Source organism: Meleagris gallopavo, chromosome 16 (assembly GCF_905368555.1).
Source record: "Meleagris gallopavo chromosome 16, MGAL_WU_HG_1.1, whole genome shotgun sequence".
Taxonomy (NCBI): Eukaryota; Metazoa; Chordata; class Aves; order Galliformes; family Phasianidae; genus Meleagris; species Meleagris gallopavo.
In genome coordinates this window covers 14,998,437-15,017,457 of record NC_139419.1, presented here as the reverse complement: position 1 = coordinate 15,017,457, position 19,021 = coordinate 14,998,437, and the positions used below count along the sequence as shown (strand labels likewise).

The 19,021-nt window shown below is 42.2% G+C and overlaps 1 protein-coding gene across 11 annotated transcripts in view; it reads left to right on the top strand.

Moving 5' to 3' along the window:
• The window catches only part of DNAH3 (dynein axonemal heavy chain 3), a 64,291-nt gene that overhangs the window by 26,909 nt on the left and 18,361 nt on the right, over positions 1-19,021 (top strand). For 10 of the 11 annotated variants that reach the window (XM_085237673.1, XM_085237672.1, XM_085237675.1 and 7 more), the window contains 22 exons: positions 96-232; positions 921-1,122; positions 2,394-2,486; positions 2,776-2,886; positions 4,135-4,249; positions 5,410-5,608; positions 6,888-6,996; positions 7,275-7,388; positions 8,043-8,219; positions 8,903-8,994; positions 9,417-9,636; positions 10,404-10,538; positions 11,680-11,791; positions 12,329-12,570; positions 13,181-13,281; positions 13,360-13,465; positions 15,015-15,144; positions 15,622-15,858; positions 16,180-16,283; positions 17,003-17,297; positions 17,716-17,895; positions 18,874-18,997. In XM_085237673.1, the coding sequence (XP_085093799.1) occupies positions 96-232; positions 921-1,122; positions 2,394-2,486; positions 2,776-2,886; positions 4,135-4,249; positions 5,410-5,608; positions 6,888-6,996; positions 7,275-7,388; positions 8,043-8,219; positions 8,903-8,994; positions 9,417-9,636; positions 10,404-10,538; positions 11,680-11,791; positions 12,329-12,570; positions 13,181-13,281; positions 13,360-13,465; positions 15,015-15,144; positions 15,622-15,858; positions 16,180-16,283; positions 17,003-17,297; positions 17,716-17,895; positions 18,874-18,997 (3,335 nt within the window). The remainder of the gene's footprint in view (positions 1-95; positions 233-920; positions 1,123-2,393; positions 2,487-2,775; positions 2,887-4,134; positions 4,250-5,409; positions 5,609-6,887; positions 6,997-7,274; positions 7,389-8,042; positions 8,220-8,902; positions 8,995-9,416; positions 9,637-10,403; positions 10,539-11,679; positions 11,792-12,328; positions 12,571-13,180; positions 13,282-13,359; positions 13,466-15,014; positions 15,145-15,621; positions 15,859-16,179; positions 16,284-17,002; positions 17,298-17,715; positions 17,896-18,873; positions 18,998-19,021) is intronic. The other variant, XM_085237677.1, reaches the window with a different exon arrangement.

Genomic DNA, 19,021 nt, shown 5'->3' with positions numbered 1-19,021 from the left:
TGGTGTAGGGCTCCAGTGATATTTTAATTTAAAATTTTTATGTACAAACATTTAGTAAACTTTCAGCAATTTGTACTGTATTTGTTGTTATACAGGTGAAAGACTCGCGGGTACTTGTGGCAACTGACCAACCCAGGATGTTAGACAGACTGCAGGAAGCAAACGCTCTCTTAGAAGACATTCAAAAGGGATTGAATATTTACTTGGAAAAGAAGAGATTGTTTTTCCCAAGGTAAATTAATTAATTAATTGGGCCTAAAAATCTGTAAGCTCTTTCAAACAGTTTCTGCTGAGCTGTTAAGTCTCATCTCATCAGCACATGTGGGACACAGTGCCATGGAACAAAAGGTGAAACTGTGTTCTTCTTTCCAGATTTTCATGAGTTTTTCTCTGAGCTAAATTTGCAGTGCCGAGGGCAGGCAGACGTGGGGAAAAAGTCTGCCTGGCATTGCTTCCATCTGTGATTAGAAACACTTGGTCACTCATGGGGCATTTTTGAGGCAAGCTCCTACTTTGCCCCGGCTGTTCTGGGGTTCTGTCTCTGCCTTACCTTCTGCAGAGATGTGTAGTATGTAAGGCTGATAAATCCTGTGAGGAACAGGATTCTGTGTTTCAGCAGATCTCTGTTGGCTGTATGGTCAATCTGCTCTTCCCGGAGTTTTACGTGGGTTTTGAGAAACCATCTTCTTCCTCCACTGCATGAAAAGAAGGTTGTGCTGAAATTCTGACTGAAGCAACTGTTACAAGTTATATGATGTCAACAGTAACGTAAAAGAAAGGGGTCTGAAATAATAATTTCTCTTCTGTTATGTTGACATTATAAGCAACAGTAAAAACAATTTATCTTGCAGACAGTGTATGTTTAATGACAGTTTTTGTGCTTGGAATGTTCATATTCATTAGCTGTATTTTTCTGGCAGATTCTTTTTCCTGTCTAATGATGAACTGTTGGAAATACTCTCTGAAACAAAGGATCCCCTTCGAGTGCAGCCACACTTAAAGAAGTGTTTTGAGGGAATTGCTCAGCTGGAGTTCACCAAAAATTTGGAGATTCTAGGCATGATCAGTTCGGAGAAGGAAATCGTTCCTTTCATAGATAAAATCTATCCTACAAATGCAAAAGTAATTTTTTTTTCTTGCTGTGATATCAAATGTATGCTTTGCTTACGGGCTATGTTTTTGGGGAATTAAATTTAAAACATTTAGGATGAGATCATGAAAGGTGTTTAGGGATGGAAAACAAAAAAGGAATTCCTGCAGAAACGAGTGAGGTGTAGCACACTGCTTAGGAGATGTGACACAAACACGCTGTGCATACATCTGTGTAAATGCTCACGTGTATGGATAGGTGTGCCTACAGAACATGGCACAGCATGGCTGGAACACAGAGGAATGAGGGCAAGGAGGAATGCCACCGAGGAGTCAGCCCTCAGTTGGGGGGCGGCTGGGAAGTCCAGCCCAGAGGCTGCCCTCCATCTTTGTCCTGCAGGGCAGACTGTGCTATAGAATGGTTTGAGTTGGAAGGGACCCTACTGTCTGAACGCTGTTCTGTTACCTCATTATACCTGCATTAAGCCTGGCAATAAAAGGCAGGAAAGCAGCAGGATAGGAAATGGCAGGAAGATAAGGGGAAAAAATGTTGGATCTTGAATGATGGGATCTGTGTTACTGTGCTCCCATGGAAGTCGTTCCCCCAGCTGCTGTACCAGAGAGGTAACTTGCTTCATCTCAGCTGTTGCTAAAACTAGTGGTAATTCACAAGGCAATCCATACTCTAAATTATAATGCTGTGCTCTGAATGTAAGGCACTTCCAAGATTGTTGAAGGCAAAATCAGGTAATTGTAATTCCACTGTTTGTTGTAGTCTTCAAATTTGGAACGCTGAGAAGTATCTGGGCAGTTGGACTGGATGATCTTAGGGGTCTTTTCCAACCTCAGTGATTCTTGGATTCTATCTCATTCCCTCCTTTTTCTGTTCTCAACCTGAAGATATGAAGGTGAATTACTGAATGGTAACCAAACAGAGATGAGAAGTGGGAAATGTTGTGAGGCTCACAAACCACCTTTTACCCCCTAAATTTTCCAGGAATAAAATATCCTGTGATGAAATGATCAAGCTTATCTGGCTGTGCCAGCTGGCATCTTCTGTTTTCTTTTGTGGGAAGCCCTGTGTGTATTGATTCAGCTGGATTCTCTGCAGTTAGTTGATTTGCCTGCCTAAAGGCAGTGTTAGCTGCAGAAGTGCCTGTCAGAGTCTGGAAAATTTCTAGCTACTTTGTCCTCCTAAATGAGAGAAAAGTCTATAAGAATTTGTTGTATTTCAAAGGGTTTGCACTGTAAGAAGAACATAATCAGAGAATTCTTATTGACTCGACTGCTTTTCCTACTTGAAGGGCATGGTAGAAAAATGGCTTTTGCAAGTTGAGGAAATGATGCTGGCCAGTGTAAGGCAAGTTCTTCAAGATGGCATAGAAGGATACATCAAGGTAATTGGTGCTGAATTATAGTGCAAAATAAGCAACTGTATGTGAACAGATTGTTCCCATTTTTCTTAGCCAGGGCAGCCTGTTTGAAGATAAGGGCAATCTAGCTCTCCTTGTTCAGTACTGTGTGTGAAGTTTTAGTTCTAATGTTCTTGAGTAAAAAGTGACAAAACTTTCCATGCTAGCTCTCATTTATTTTCAGTGTGAGACAAAAGAAACTGGAGAAAATACTTATTGCAGTGCTGTGATCAAGTGTGCTTATGTGACTTTGAAATGGATCTTTATGTTCAAGGTTCCTCGAAAAGCTTGGGTACTGCAGTGGCCTGGGCAGGTGGTGATTTGTGTTTCATCCATTTACTGGACAGAAGCAGTATCTGAGGCCATAAGGAAAGGAACCTTACAAGTAAGATTTTCTTCTGCAGTTGCCTTAATCAGAGTTTAGTGCTTATTAATAAAACCTCTGTCTAACCAAGATGATCAGTCAGCAACACCCTACAGCTTATTCCTGCAGTATGCTTTATTTTCTGTTTCCTTGCTCTCATTGACTCTGTGTATCTTCAGGGCTTTGCTGGAGGAAGTGATGTTACTGTTCTATAAGATTATGCTGGTATAAATAAAAGTACAACACAAACAGTCATAAACTGTTGTTAAGCGCTGTCTTTTTATTCCTACCTTCCATCTTTACCTGCAAAGCTCCAGGAGAATCTGGAGGCAACAGTGTTTTCTTGCAGTGTGCTACAGTTATTTCCCTACTGCTAGATTCTCTTACCATAAAAGTGAAGCAGACAGATCTGTTCTTCTGTACAGTCTTGTTACTTCTCCTGGTGTCATCACACGATGTTCACACAGCTCTCATTTGGGGCTGATGAAATGCATGATCGAGTAATGAAAATAATTTCTGTTGAAATTTTGTCTGGTGCTAATAGCGTGTGTGAGAATTGATTTGGGGATTTGTTCTGTCAGTGGATTGGACTGCTTTTTAACCATGAAAACTTTACACCAAGTACTGCATTTTAAAGCTAGCACCTTGTTTCTGTATCCTTACTGCACACCTTCTAATTGACTTGTCTGTGGTGTTTAACACTAGCTGAAGATCTATTCCATGTCTTCAGTCACAGGGTTGCTGGCTGCCTGTTTCTCTGGCCTGCTGGGGTCTGGATGGCAGCACAGCTGTAGGATGAGTCGCTCTCCCTGGTTTGGGTCATCTGGAAGGTTTGCTGAGGATGCACTCAGTCCCACTGCCTAGATCACGAATGCAAACTCAGGAGAAAATAATTGAAAATGTTCCTAGTAAAGTTAGGCGAATCTTAGATTTGTGTCAGTATTATTAATTTACAGATAACTACAAATTTCCGGAAGAAATATAATCCAAATCTACTTGACAGTGAGTCTACAAATCTCCTGTGATAGAAATTTGGCATTTCTACTGGGGAAAAAACAGTTCTGCTTACATTATATTTCAGGCCATAAGGCTTTCTAGAATGCTCATAGTGCGATAGAACTCCAGAGTATGAAAGAGAATTTAAGATGTTGAGTGATGTTGGGCGTTCCGTCACTGCGCTCTGACGGAAGGGCTCTCTCTGATGCACCCATGGGAGCTCAGGAAGCACTGTGCCATTGCCTTCACGCCTGCACTCTGTTTCTGTGACAGGATTTCTTGGAGGAGAGCAATCAGCAGATTGGAGATATTGTTGACTTGGTGAGAGGTAAACTGCCCAGCGGAGCCCGGCTGACTCTCGGAGCTCTGACTGTCATCGATGTGCATGGTAAGTACATCTTGTTCCTTATGGGGCAGCACTGCTGAACTTTGGTAAACTATGGAAAGTGGCAGCTCCAATTCTTCCTCCACCAAACAGGCCATGCCAGAAGATGAACTGCAGGGTTAGTAATGGTAATCATTTTCATTGGTTAATTCCCAGGAGATGAAAATCAAGTGCAGTGGCTGGACTGGTGCATGGGGTCCAGCTATTGATGGAGGCACAAGGACCTCGAGCAGCCTCTGTGAGCTGTCTCAACACTTTCCCAATGGCTCTCTGTTTTTCTTAGAGCAGCAGGGCTGAGGGGAGCTGCTCACACCCTCGCTGGGGAGCAGCGTTCTCTTGCTTTTCCAGCATTTCCACTGCTTGAAATGAGCAAAATGGTTCTGCTCAGTCATGCTAAAAAAAAAAAAAAAAAAAGTTATTCTCTCTCTCTAAAACATTTTTGTGCTATCTTAGGGCATTAAAATAATGATTTCATTTTTTATGTCTCTACATGATGCAGTGATTTGTAAGGTTTTTGTTCATGCATCCTTCTAGTCTTTCCTGAAATTCTCTTTGGCTCCATACTTAACAACAACAATCTTGGTTTTTGGGGTGCTGCAATATGTCAGTGAAGAAGGAAGAAAAGTAAGCCTTGGACTTGAATGTTTAACCATCACACAGAGTTTGAACATGCAGCTATGTAACTGTCGAGGATCTTGCATCTTGCACTTTGGAGACAAATTCTGACATAAACAGCATTCTGTCACTTCCTGGCTCTTTTGTGGTCTATTTATCAGTATGGAATTCGGCCATGAGAGTGGATTTTGTTGTTTTTTTCCTGCAGTATCAGGTAAAATAAGTGTCCCATGTTGGCTCCTTCAACCACTGACTTCAAACAGCCTTTACAAAGTTACTGCACAATGATGGAGATTGCTCAGCCCTATATAGCTCTGCATCTGCTTAGAATTGGCACTGGGATCTGGATCAGGTGGAGCTGGTTCCCTGTACGAAAGCTGGGGATTTCTTTCTGACATGAAATTTGTCTTACTGCTCTAAATGTATGTAAGGAAATATGCTCTTATGTGTATGTAAGGAAATATTATTTTACTTATACACTGTTTTAAGTAAACAAAGATAGTAGAAGTGTTTGGATTTTTAAAAACAGTCAGTCCCTGACTCTGCAGCTCGTGATGTGGTTGAAAAATTGGTTGAAGACAAAATCACAGATCTGAATGACTTCCAGTGGATTTCTCAGCTGAGATACTACTGGGAAGGGGAAGATGTGATAGTGCGAATGATTACAACAGAAGTCAAGTATGGATATGAATATCTGGGCAATTCTTCACGTCTGGTTATAACCCCGCTAACGGACCGGTGTTACAGGTGAGCTGTGTTGTTTATGAATAGCATCTTTTTTTAATGATTTGCAATCTGTATTTAATTTCATTTGTTATAGTTAATAATTGTAGGAGCTTTAGCATCTAAGAGTTCCATGTAGGTTTTGGAGGCAGATCTTACCCATCTTCTTTGTCCAAATATGTTAAGGTATTTGCAGCACTTAGATTCCTGTACTAGTAGAGTGCTAATCTCTGTTGTACACAGGAAAGTGCCTCTGAAAAGAGCTGGAAGGTGATGGTAGTGGAAATGTAAAGAACTGTGTGGTAACACTGGTGAGTTTATTTCTGTAAACTAAGGCATATATGTGAGGCGTGCCCATCTGCCAAATGAAGAGCAGCTATAGAGTCGCTGGTGCCTGACTGCTGGTAGGTGGGTTACTCTTCCACTGCTTGCTTGCAAGAGGCTGAAATGGAAATACTTCATCCTCCAAGGGCATTTGGGTCTTCACTTCCAGTGTATCCCGGAGACATGGGTCATCTCAGCAGGTAGTTTGAGATTTAAAGATACTTCTTGATAGCTGTCTCCAGCCAAATTCATAGAGAGGTTATGAAAATGTTTCTTGGGCACAGAGTGGCTGTGAGCTCACTGCTGCACTCAAACTGCAGCTAAATGGTGACATTATCGCCTAGGCCAGCAACCACTTGCTGTTCTAACATGCACAGGGGTAGTGGAAAGATAGTGGGACTGCTGCACTGCCTGCAAACACAGGTCATCTCCAGTAGTGTTAGTGCAAACAAAGTCTCATCCAGACTTAGCAACTGCTTTTGGTGGCTGAGTTTTTGAGTGGCTTGTAAAAGAAAGAGATCACTCCACTGTTAGCAGGGATGTCAATTTTAGTATGAATATCACTTGGAGAGCATGGTCGTTTCCATTTAGGGAAACAACCTTCGTGCTTTTTCAGCCTTCTCTAAAGATTGACTTTGTTTATAAAGCCAGCTTAAAGTTGTTGTCATGGAGAGCACCATGTCTTTCTGCAAACTCTACCACTTTCCCTGTGGTTCTGCACATTTGATTGTACAATTGAGGATATACAGAGTGGGTGCATGTAATAAAAATCCTCAACATTCCTTGCAGGCCAGGTGGGTGACTGTGAGCTTCCACTTTGGGGAGCCAGCTGTGAGACGTTAGCAGGTTGCTAGGTCAAGCTGCAAAGTACACATAAATCACTGCCAAGGGAACCTGTATAGGAAGATACTGGTCCAATCCTTCAGAGACAATTTACCATTAATAATTACTGTTTCTAATGGCTGTGCTCTTTACGTAGGACATTAATGGGTGCCTTGAAATTAAATCTTGGTGGTGCACCAGAAGGACCTGCTGGGACTGGCAAAACAGAAACAACTAAAGATCTGGCAAAAGCGCTAGCTAAACAGGTATTAAAATGTAGTTGGTTTGGTTTAGATCTTGTATGGGTGTGTAGGTATTTCTTGCAATGCTGTTCTTAATCAAATATTGTTTTTCCTCTGCCAGTTCAAGCTTTATTCAAAGTAGAAGTTGGTAAGAGCATTGCATTTTGTATCTTGTCTATATGACATCATTGTGTAGTCATCCAAAATTGGAAATAATAATCCTTTCCTGGTTTAGACGCTAAGAATTTTATAATGGATTTGGTGTTAATCCTGAGAGATGTTGTCTCTGTGTTCTGTTGCAGTGCGTGGTCTTCAATTGCTCAGATGGTCTCGATTACAAGGCGATGGGCAAGTTCTTTAAAGGTCTGGCACAGTCTGGGGCTTGGTCCTGCTTTGATGAATTCAATCGAATCGAGGTAGTTTTTTAACTCAGATATGTAATATGGAGAGCTTTATGATACTTAGGTGGACTAGGATTGAGGTCAATACTAGTAGGCCTAGAAATTCCACAAAGATCTGTATTTTTTTTTTATGTTTTAATGTCTTTAACAGCTGAATTTCTCTATTTGTCTGCTGTAACTTGTATTTTAATGAACTCCAGTGTTAGCATTCTCATTTTTCAGTGTTCTGTAACCTGAACAGGAGGCACTGAGGATTAGCCCTGGACAGCTTTATCCATTCCTTGCATTTCCCCTCCATTTGGGGCACTGAACGAGTCAGTCTTTCTGAAGATGCTGAATTCTTTGTAGTGTGAGGCAGAAGGCCAGTGCTTCTGCGGGCATCCAGAGGAACCTCCCGGCCACCCGGTTTAACTGTCCATGTTCAGGCAGATTGTATTTTCTTTGGGACGAAGCTTTTCAGAAGCCTTGTGGTATCTGTACGTTGGTTAAATAGAGAATGGGAGTATGATATTTCAGAGGATTGCTTTAAAAGACAGCTAAAATTTAGGCTCGATTGTCAGTCTGGGCCTTACATTGAGTGGTTCTCACCTGGAGGATTGCAGGAGATAGCCATCAAAATGTATAAACCTTTGTACTTCTGATGTTTTCCAATCCGCTCTGCCTTATTAGGTTGAAGTATTGTCTGTGGTCGCCCAACAAATACTTAGCATACAGCAAGCTATTATCCGTAAAGTCAAAACGTTCATCTTTGAAGGCACTGAGATCTCTCTCAATCCCACCTGTGCTGTGTTCATCACGATGAATCCTGGCTATGCCGGTCGGGCTGAGCTGCCTGATAATCTGAAGGTAACCCTAGGATCCTGATTTCTTGTAGAAATTAAACAGAACTTGCAGTTTCTCATCTATTTTGATAAGAAGAGCCAGACAGCAACCAAGTAATACTGTGATCTAACTCGTTCTGCATGCTGTTCACTGAATGTATAAACACAGGGCCGTACAAAGAGCACAGACAGAAGGTCTCAGCACAGTCAGCCTGAAAACTGTTTGAGCTTTAGCTGTGCTCTCACTAAATGGAAATTCTCGTGGTGTAAAATGGCTTGGAGTTCCAAACCCCGATTTGACTTCATTTTAACAACTTCTTGAGAAACTGCCGAGACCAGTAGGGTTCTTTTCCCAGCCTTGGCATGCATTCTTCACACGACCTCGTACAAGACATTAACCAAGCCATGTGCTAGTGTGTCTGTTACAGAAGTGAGATGAATAATGCCTTCTGTTTTGGTCTGTTAATAGTTCTTTAGAATTATGACTCTAAATATTTGTTCTTACAGTGCTAAGCACAGACCTGTTGGTAAGATCGCAGTTCTGGTAATGGTTCTAATGTGATCTCATTTATTTCAGATGATTCCTAAAGGAATGAAAGAATAACATGACTGTTATAAGTTCACAAATCACAGAGATACTATTCTTACAAAACAAGTGCAGCTTACTACCAAATTCCGCAATGTGAGCTTAAATATCCTTTCTTGTAGGCATTGTTTCGAACAGTTGCCATGATGGTTCCGGATTATTCTTTGATTGGAGAAATTTCACTTTATTCCATGGGATTTTTGGACTCTCGAAGGTAAGGCATGCTGAATTTTCCACCTTGAGTGAGTCTAATAGACCTCATTCCTCCGTGAGGCACGCATGCAGATATGTACTTTTAAAGCATAATGTTCTGGAAAACCCATCTTGTTTGGTTGCTCCAGAAAGTACTGTTTGACCCCCTGCATTATTGCCAGTCCTCATTTACCACCTCATGCTGACAGATACGTATCTCTGCACTGAACCACTTGCAAAATGCAATTGAAGTGGAATTGCTGAGTGGCACACATGCTCTCTGGCACATCAAGTGTACAGTTTTGCTTCCGAGGCATCTTACAAGTATTAACTTGGTTGGTGGGTCTGCATATTCACAGTCACTGCAGTGATTTTGATGCTTAAATTATTTTCTTGGCATGGTGGGGTGTTTTCCTTCTCCACGTGCTATTTTCATTCCCACAGTCTTGCCCAGAAGATCGTCGCCACGTACCGTTTGTGCTCAGAGCAGCTCTCATCTCAGCACCACTACGATTATGGCATGCGTGCTGTTAAATCTGTGCTGACAGCAGCAGGAAACTTAAAGCTCAAGTACCCAGCTGAGAATGAGAGCGTGCTGCTGCTGCGCGCTTTGATGGATGTGAACCTCGCCAAATTCCTGGCACAGGATGTGCCCTTGTTTCAGGTAAGCTGTCACTTGGCTATGCCTGAGTTTTGTGGTAAGAACCTGCAGGAAAGGTGTTTCCTTATGAGGATCAGCTGCTCCAGGTGCTGCCGTGTTGGCGTATGCCTGTTGCAGTCCACAAATCTGGATGTGCTCTTTGGTTCCATGAGTATTGTCTTGAAAAGCACTCAGTGGTAGCTCTGAAGTTATGCTGTAAAGCTATAACTGCTGAAGTCACTGATTTATTAGCAGAAACATTGTTTTTGCAGCTTGCATTCTAGCTTTGTGCTGCAGAAAAGGTGTGGACAAATAAATCGATCAATTAGAAATTTGAAGTCAGATGAAAACAAAGAAGTTGTTGCTGGTATGCTGCCTTCATACAAAATAAAGACTGTGCAAAGGTCAGACAATAAAATGAAAGACCCAGAAGCTGAGGTGTGAGCGCAGTTATCTCTAACACCACCTCAGAACACAGAGCTTCTGTTTAATAACTGAGCATGTTCAACAGCTTTCACTTTCCTGTAGCACAGTTTGAGACACCTTTGCAGAAGGTTAACCTTGCTTTTACAGCATCAGTGTGTGTAGGAGAATTGCAGGGCTCCCTCCTCTCTCGTGCTTGCAGAACACACTGATGGCTGCAGTCAGTGCCTGGGCGTTAGGTTATGAACACATTCCCTCTTCAGCTCTGCACAGGTGTTGTTTTCCTTTCAGGTTATAGTGCTCTGCGAGTTTTCCCTTTTTGTAATCTGTGGGTTCAGATGATGTTTTATTCTGTCTCTCCTCAACAGAGTATCATATCTGACCTGTTCCCAGGAGTGGTTCTTCCCTCACCTGACTACGAGCTCTTTGCCCAGGCAGTGACTGCAAATATCAGGAAAATGGATCTTCAGCCGGTTCCGTGGTTCATTGGGAAAATTATTCAGGTTCTTCTCACACTTATTTCTTGGGGAGATGCCAGAGCAAATGATTGAGAAATGTTCTTCATCCCTTCTCTGACAGTGCCATGAATGAATCAATAGATAATAGCCTCTGTGATCAGTTAATTTTGTGTTACAAACAGCGTGTATTTACTGAGGAAAAACCATGGAATAAATGTCAGTTCTGCTTACAGTTTGAATTCAGACAGTTTCTGAAGGAGCGAATTAGCTGTAGCTTGAGCCTGATGATTCAGGATAAAACATTAAGCTGAAGCTGTTAATGGCCAATACAGTGCTGCCCAGCAAACAGAGCTCTGGGCTGGCAGGCAGGCTGTGGGCCCAATCTCCTTGGGAAGGGCTGGTGTGTCCCGTCATGGCTTAGCTTTACCTTCAGCCTTGTGTTCCTGCTGTCCCCCCTGCACTGCGGTATTGGTGGCCTTGCAAAGAAAGCTTAGCTTGTTGCTATGTGAGCAGCATAGCCTGGTGCTGTTGGGAGCAGAAATGCAAGGCATGGGGCTGGTTCATTAGTAGTTAATTGGCTTACGCTGCTTTGCAAACCATGCTTTATCTTTCATTAAGCAGGGGCAGTATTAACTGGTAAGGGATTTAAGATATCAGCCTTAGCCTGAGGTTAAGCAAAATCTGCTTAGGGCTCCTCGTAGGGTTCTGCTTGAAGGCGTTCAGGTGGAAGGCTTTGATGTGAGGTCTGGCAGTTCTGCTGAGGGCACTGAAGAGGTCACCACCCTTACAGTTCAAAGATAGCCTTGAGGGACTGCTGCTTTGGCAGATCCTCAGAGCAGCAGTTCCAGCTGCTGTGTGTTTTCTTCACTGATGGCCATTCATTTCATGGAAGGCTTTATGCACTGGGCCATGATGAGCAGTGCTTGTTGAGTGCACCATAGTCTGTGCAGTGACTGTGACAGCTGAGGAAGGATGCTTAGCAAGAAGGACAAATTTGGGGAGGAACTGCTTGAATTACATCCCTGTGAATTGTCATAATCATAGGATGATGCTCTGAGGTGGGTCAGTGTCTTAATGGACTGCAGTGTTTGGCTGCTGTTCTTCCTGCTCTGTTTGAGCGCAGGCTGGTTTCATACGCACTACACTTTGTGCAGTGTTAAAGCTGAGTGTTGTGTCACTGCTGCAGATATACGAGATGATGCTGGTGCGCCATGGCTTCATGATTATTGGAGATCCCCTGGGTGGGAAGACATGTGCATACCAAGTGCTGGCTGGAGCCCTTGGGGATCTGTGTGCAGGTAACTTTGTCCAGCCCCAAACTTACCGTTAAATGAAATTAATTCTACGACTGACGGTATTTCTCTTTGCAGAGACACACTGAGGTTGGTAGTCATCCTACATTCTGTTTTCTCAGCCAATGAAATTGCTGTTCATTGAATTTTTTTGTCTTCTGTATTTTCTGGAAGTAGTTTAGTCTGTATTACTGGAGTAATAAAACACAGTAATGTGTTTGTACTTCTTTGCATTTTTTAAGCGTTGTATCTGTTCTTAATACCCTTGCAAAACACGCAAAGCAAGCTGTGATGGGAGATTGTAAGTAGTCTCCTTAAACGTACAAAATCTCTCATGCTCTATTTGTTCCTTTTTAATGTGCTTTTGCAAAAAGCACTTTGCACTTTTCTTGTACAAGTAAAGGAAATTGTTATTCACTACTGCCTAACTTCAGATGTTTCTTTTTTGCCTTGTGCAGCTGAAGTAGGAACCTTCAAAATGTTCTTACTCGGATGTTGAAAAAAACAAACCCGTCAAGCTCCTCTGTTTGTCTTCCTACACAGCAAAATCAATGGATGAATTTGCTGTTGAATACAGAGTTATTAATCCTAAAGCGATTTCCATGGGACAACTGTACGGCAGCTTTGATCCTGTAAGCCATGAGTGGACAGATGGGGTTCTTGCACATGCCTTTAGGGCACAGGCATCTTCTACTACAGATGATCGAAAGTGGATTGTGTTTGATGGCCCAGTGGATGCAGTTTGGATAGAGAACATGAACACTGTGCTGGATGACAATAAAAAGGTAGCCTCGTTTAGCCAGCTGTCTCACACTTTACCTTACTGTCGCAGTAGTAGCAGCATTGCTTCCGTGGTGGTCGAAGAGTATAATTGTGGTATGCTGCATTAGGAAAGGCCGGTGTGCTTATAAGCATTGCTTTTTCCTTGAGTTCCGTGGTTTGGTTCAGTAGAAAATTGCAAGCTGTTAATTCTTCCTTAGAAGGCTTATCTTGCTCCAACTTCATTGAAATGAGGTAATTAACTGAGGATATAAATGAATTGAAACTGAGATTTATTTATGGGACGTTTTAGGAAACTGAAACGAGTAAACTCAGTTCTGGAACTGAAAACTGAATTTGTGTAAAAAAATTTGGTGAAAATTAACTAAAGAAAAGCTGCAGATCATAACTGCTTTTCCTTACATAGTTATTTAAAGATACAGTATTGCATGCCATTACAGTAACACGTGGAAAAATTGAGGTGAGTCAAAAGGCAGCAAGTGGTACAAGAACACAAAGGAGTGAATGAGAAGTGACAGCAAATAGAAGATGTGGTGATGTATGACAGGCATTACTTTGTCTGGTAGATTAACACTGACATGAGTAGGTCACATTTCCTTTCGGTTTTCCTTCTAGCTGTGCCTAATGAGTGGTGAAATAATTCAGATGAATTCAAAAATGAGCTTAATCTTTGAGGCAGCAGACTTAGAGGAAGCGTCTCCAGCAACTGTTAGCAGGTAATATGAAAGCCCTCTAACATGGAGCGTCCCACCTTCTGCATCTCTTCCTCTGCCATAGCTGTTCATTCTTCCCAGGTGTGGTATGATCTACATGGACCCACAGCAGCTAGGTTGGAAGCCACTGAAGGATTCCTACATGCATACACTGCCTCCAAACCTGCAGGAAGAGCACCGGGAGCTGGTGAGAGCATTACTTACCGGCAGAGGTCCCAGTTAGCAGATCGACTTTAAGGCAATGCTCAGTTTGCCATCTTGAAAGCGAGCATGAAGAATCAAACCTGGTGAAGTACTGTCACTATTTTGAGTGTCCCAGGTTTCTTAGAGGCTGTTGTAAATTGTTTTATAGTTATCAGTGTCAAATGTCAGGGCGTGAGAAGAGGAGATGCCATGAGTAATAGAAATACAATGTGGGAAAAAATGAAAGATTAGAAATGTTTTTAACTCATCCTTCTTCTTTCTGAGACATTTATAGAGTTCAGCTTGAGAAATACTTGAGAAATAATTAAGATATTGATAGCTTGATCTTCTGTGGCCTACTCACCTTAGGCACAGTTGGTAAATTGTCCTTTGTTGGATTTCTTGCACAAACATGAATACAGATTGTGTATTATATCTTCATTGTGGTTGCAAATGTATGTAGGTGTTTGTGGGAATCAGTTTTTGTCAAAATTCAGACTCCGGTTTACTGGTCATCAAAGTGAAAGAATCAGAAAAACAATCAGGTCTCTATCACTGTTTGATAGTGACAGGGTGGGGGGAACAGTCTTAAACTAAAAGAAGGGAGAGTTAAATCAGATGTGAGAAGGAAATACTTCACACAGAGGGCAGTAAGGCCCTAGAACGGCTGCACAGAGGTTGTGGTGCCCATCCCTGGAGCTCAGGGCCGGGCTGGGTGCGCCCTGAGCTGCTGGTTGGCAGCCCTGCCCGTGGCACGGGGTTGGAACTGGGTGATCTTGAGGGTCTCTTCCGACCTCAGCCATTCTGTAATTCTGTGTTTCAATGAATTGGGTTAGAGTTGAAGAAAGTCTTGATTTCTTCATGTAGCAAGACTAGTTTTGAGCTTTTGCAGGAAATTAGGACCAAATTCAAAAGAAGTGCAAAGCCTGTGGAAGCTCTTTATTGACACAGTCCACTTAGTTCATCAAAACAAAATAGTTCTTTCTGAGTCAGCAGATAGGTGCATTCCTTGAATAAAGGGCCCTGAGAAGAGCCTAGGTCACGATGCCTCCTCTCCTGTTTTCCCTCTTGAGATCACGGAGCAGATCCCATCAGCCTGCCTGCATGCTCCAGCACTTCCATAGGTACCAGTCCGTGCTTTTGGAACTCCTGCTGTGGCACCGTATCTCTGCTGGGTCCTCAGCAGAGGCCAGTCTTTTTCAAAGGAGGTTGAGGCCTTTTTCTTTCTTCATGTTGGAATAATTTTTTTGTTACCTAAGCAAAGCAGCAGCCTCCCTAGGCTGAGCTATTGCTCTGATGTTGGTATTTGTAACTAGCTAACAAAATTTAGGGTGAAAACTTCTGTGTGGCAGAAGCAGCTTGTTTTCATCATCAGGTGATGACAGTGAGACTTTGCGATCACATCTGCTGCCTCACAGTGGTCATTTCCTGATCTTCCTTCTGCCAGCTTGGACAATTCCGGTTGCTTTATGTTTTACTGACAGAGAATTGGAGACAGTGGGAAGTGTGGCAACTGCTGCATTGTTAAAAGCCATTTTCCTTTTTCCTGGCAGGTCAACAGCATGTTCACGTGGCTAGTTGAGCCCTGTTTAGATTTTATTCACCATCATTGCAAGGCCATAGTACAAACTTCTTCTATTCATCTGACTTACAGCTTGATGAAACTCTATACTTGTCTACTTGGTAAGTATCCTAAATCTCAATCCTTTTATTCCTTTTTTTTTTTTTTTTTTTTTTGCCTTTCGTTCCATAGCAAGATGAAGGTTATCAGACTCCAGGAATTTCCTTGCTGCTTCAGATCCTACGACACAAGTACTTTCTCACAGATCAGTATTAATTACACAGTGCTTTGGCTGGCATACAGAGCTTTTGCACTGGGGCATTGGTGTCATTACAGAGCTGCACATGGCCTTGTGAGCATATTTCACATGCTTTGTTTGCTGTCCGCTGACATCTGAAGGAAAAGAAAAAAGAAAAAAAAAACCCTCTGTAAAAGCTTCTCATTCATTTCTATCTCTAATTATTTGTAGCACTTTACACCGGCAAAGTTTTCACGATGTGGATGCTCTGAGTCTCAGAATACTTTCTGCAAAAATAGGTTTTGAGTTGGGGTTAATGTTGTTCTTAGCATTTAACTAGAATTCAAAATATGTGTTTTAGATGAAATAAAGCAACCTGAGGAAGAGGGGAAGGAAAGCATGTCGAGTCAGCAGATCACCTTGTGGCTGCAGGGGCTCTTCCTTTTTGCTTTGGTTTGGACGATTGGTGGGACCATCGATGCAGACAGCAGAAAGAAGTTTGATTTGTTCTACCGTAACTTGTTAATGGGGACGGATGATGGAAACCAACGCCCTAAGAATGTGAAGATCACCAGAAACAATATCTTCCCAGAAAAAGGTACTTAGTAACTGTACTTGCCTGGATTTTGATAAAGCTGTAAGTCTGCTCAGCGCCTTAACAGAGCTTTGCATGTGCTGCAGAGCCAGCCTCTGCTGTGTGCTGCACGCCGGGTGCCCTCCTGCTGATACACCTCATGGACTCAACACTGCAGCTGAATCTGACCTGGAGCAGCTGTGTGCTGAGCACAGCAGAAGGGCACTCCTGAGATAAAAAGGCCTTTGTTGTCTCTCCATGTTGGACTTCTTACACTAACGTTATAGAGGTTTATTCTAATCAGTGGGTTTTCCCATGTTCTGTTTTTTTTTTTTTAATTAACAGGGACTGTTTATGACTTCTATTTTTACAAGCGTGGAAGTGGGCAGTGGAAACTGTGGACGGATTACATCTCGCAGGATGACCAAGTTATCTCCCCAGGAGCTAAGGTTTACACTGATGCTTTTCACTGTAGAAAATAATTATTTGGTTAAAAGATTTAGAGGTGTAAATCAGTTACCTTTGTGAACTCCTACTATGTTTAATGTTTGAACTGCAGCATTTATTCACTGTTGGCCCCTGTGTATTAGTTCTGGTATTACTGGTGTCACTGCACAGTATGCATTAACCAAGCAAACAGGTCAGTGCTGGTTTGGAATATGGTGGGCAGTACCAAGGGTCGTGAATCCCTCCATTTCCACGTAGCGGCACACGCATCCTGATGGCATTTGCAAACTGTAGGAAGTGTAGCACAGCAGTGATCTGTGTAGAAGTACCAATTCTGCAGGTGTAATTTCAAGATAATTGATGTTTGTTGTTTTATTAGAGAGAAATCCTGACAGCACTGTCCCTCCCTGTTTGCACAGTAGGGGACAGAATTAAGCTGTGCTGAGCCACGCAGTCCTCTTTTCAGGCTTCATGTAGTGTCTATGAGCCATGTAACAGGTAAGTACTGTTTGGGCTGTTTACTGAATAATCTCTGCAGAACAAGCAGTGCCATCTGCACTGTCTAGCAGAATCTCATTGTAACCTGGGTTTTCAGAGAGGAGAATTTCATCAACATATATATATTTGTGCTGCAGGCTTCTTGTAGCTGCACAAAAGTATTCGCATTGGTGTAGTATTAGGTGTTTGGTCTTCATGAGTGTTTTACTTTCCTGTGTAACAGGTCTCAGAGCTAATCGTTCCAACAATGGAAACTGCCAGACAGGTGTTCTTTCTGAAAACATATGTGGAACATAATATCCCTTTGCTTTTTGTGGGTCCCACTGGCACTGGAAAATCAGCTATAACAAACAATTTTCTACTACAACTTCCCAAGCCAACGTATATCCCAGTTTTCATCAACTTCTCTGCAAGAACCTCGGCTAACCAAACCCAGGACATTATCATATCCAAGCTGGACAGAAGAAGAAAAGGATTATTTGGGCCTCCTCCAGGGAAAAGGGCTGTGATATTTGTAGGTAAGACAAGTTTCTCATGTTTTTATGTCATTTAAATTCTGGCTTTAGGCCAAGGAAGTAATTCGCTGAGACAAGTCATTTGTTTTGCCTCAGTGCTCCTTGTTTTTTTCAGGTATCCAAGGGAAGGTTAGCACTGCCCCTGCTGAAAGGTTTCTAGCTGTTGGAGCAGTAGTCCGGAACAGTTTGACTCTTTTTAAATGTGTTTGCAGTGTGATGCAATATAAAATCATCACCACCAAATTAAACCATCTATGTTGCCTACAAAGTGCAATGGCATTTGATTCTGGTTTTACGAAATACCAAAATAACAATGTAGAACCTTTTCCTACCACTGTTTCCATTGTTTTTTATTCTTAGCTTCACAAAAGAGATTCCTAAACACTGAGAGGTTTTTCCTTACTACCTCTGCTTTCCACAGATGACCTAAACATGCCAGCCAAGGAGGCGTACGGAGCACAGCCGCCCATCGAGCTTCTCAGGCAGTGGGTTGATCACGGTCACTGGTATGACCAGAAAGATGCATCCAAGATTAATATCATAGACGTGCTGCTTCTGTCAGCTATGGGTCCTCCTGGGGGAGGCAGGAATGATATTACAGGTAGGAAATCTGCCAAGGGTGGTACAAAGTCTGTATGTACGAGGAAAAAAATATATTGCAATGGAGAGCTATCTAATTGAAGTTACGAGGCAGGTTTCATTTTGCTGATGGTAGATTCTACGCTTGTCTGTCATTTGGATTGCTCCAAGAGGAAGTATGTGTACTCAAGGCCAAAACTGTAACTTTTCCAGAATGAACTCAATCAATATTGGGAAGTAGATGATGAAATGGCAAGAAACTTTGAGAAATTGACCCTTTTTTTTTTTTTTTTTTTTTTTTTTTTAACTTTTCTCTCATTGGAAAGGGAAGATAGCAAATCCTACTGAAAGGTCTCTGGCTACACTAACAATTCTCACCTGAAATCCCATTTCCTGCTGCTGAGATAGACTGCTTGAATTTACTTAAAGGCATGTTGCTCTAAAATCTGTGGTGCCTGCCAAATCACTGTGAGGAGGGTTATACTTTCTAATTGAAAGCCTTACTATAGCTACAGCTACATCATTATATTCACTTAGCCTCCACGTAAAGATTCTAGTACAGGTATGCACTCTGAGGAGGTTTTATTAAAATAACTATTCTGACACTGCTGATTTTTTTATAATTTAGTAGTGCATATTCTGCATACTTTTATGTGAAATCTGAGAAGAAGGTCATTGCTTTTGTAAAGTTTTACTGTGCCGTATCATGGATGTTAAAGCTCCTGTAATTGAAATTTGGGTGATAGTGGCCGTATTGTGACAGAGATTTGTGGTTTCCTTATTAAAAGCAGTCAATTTAAAGAGGAATATTGACATAAACCATGAACCAGTTTATGCTCCTTTGGTGTCACTGCTGGGGCAGAAATTAGGCAGAAACAAAATAGTGGAGCTGCAGCCAGATGCAAATCTGTGTGAGTCGATCCTAGCCAGATGCTAAGGGGAGGCAGAAAAGCACTTGGACGTTCCTAGAGCCCTCTGTGTGTTCTTCTGTGTGTTGCAGGGCGCTTCACGCGGCACTTGAACGTTGTATCTATCTGTTCTTTTGATGATGACATTCTCACCAAGATTTTTACTGCAGTTTCTGATTGGCACTTCGGCAAAGGCTTTGAGTCCATCTTTCTAAGGTAATTTGATGCATTTCCTGTATC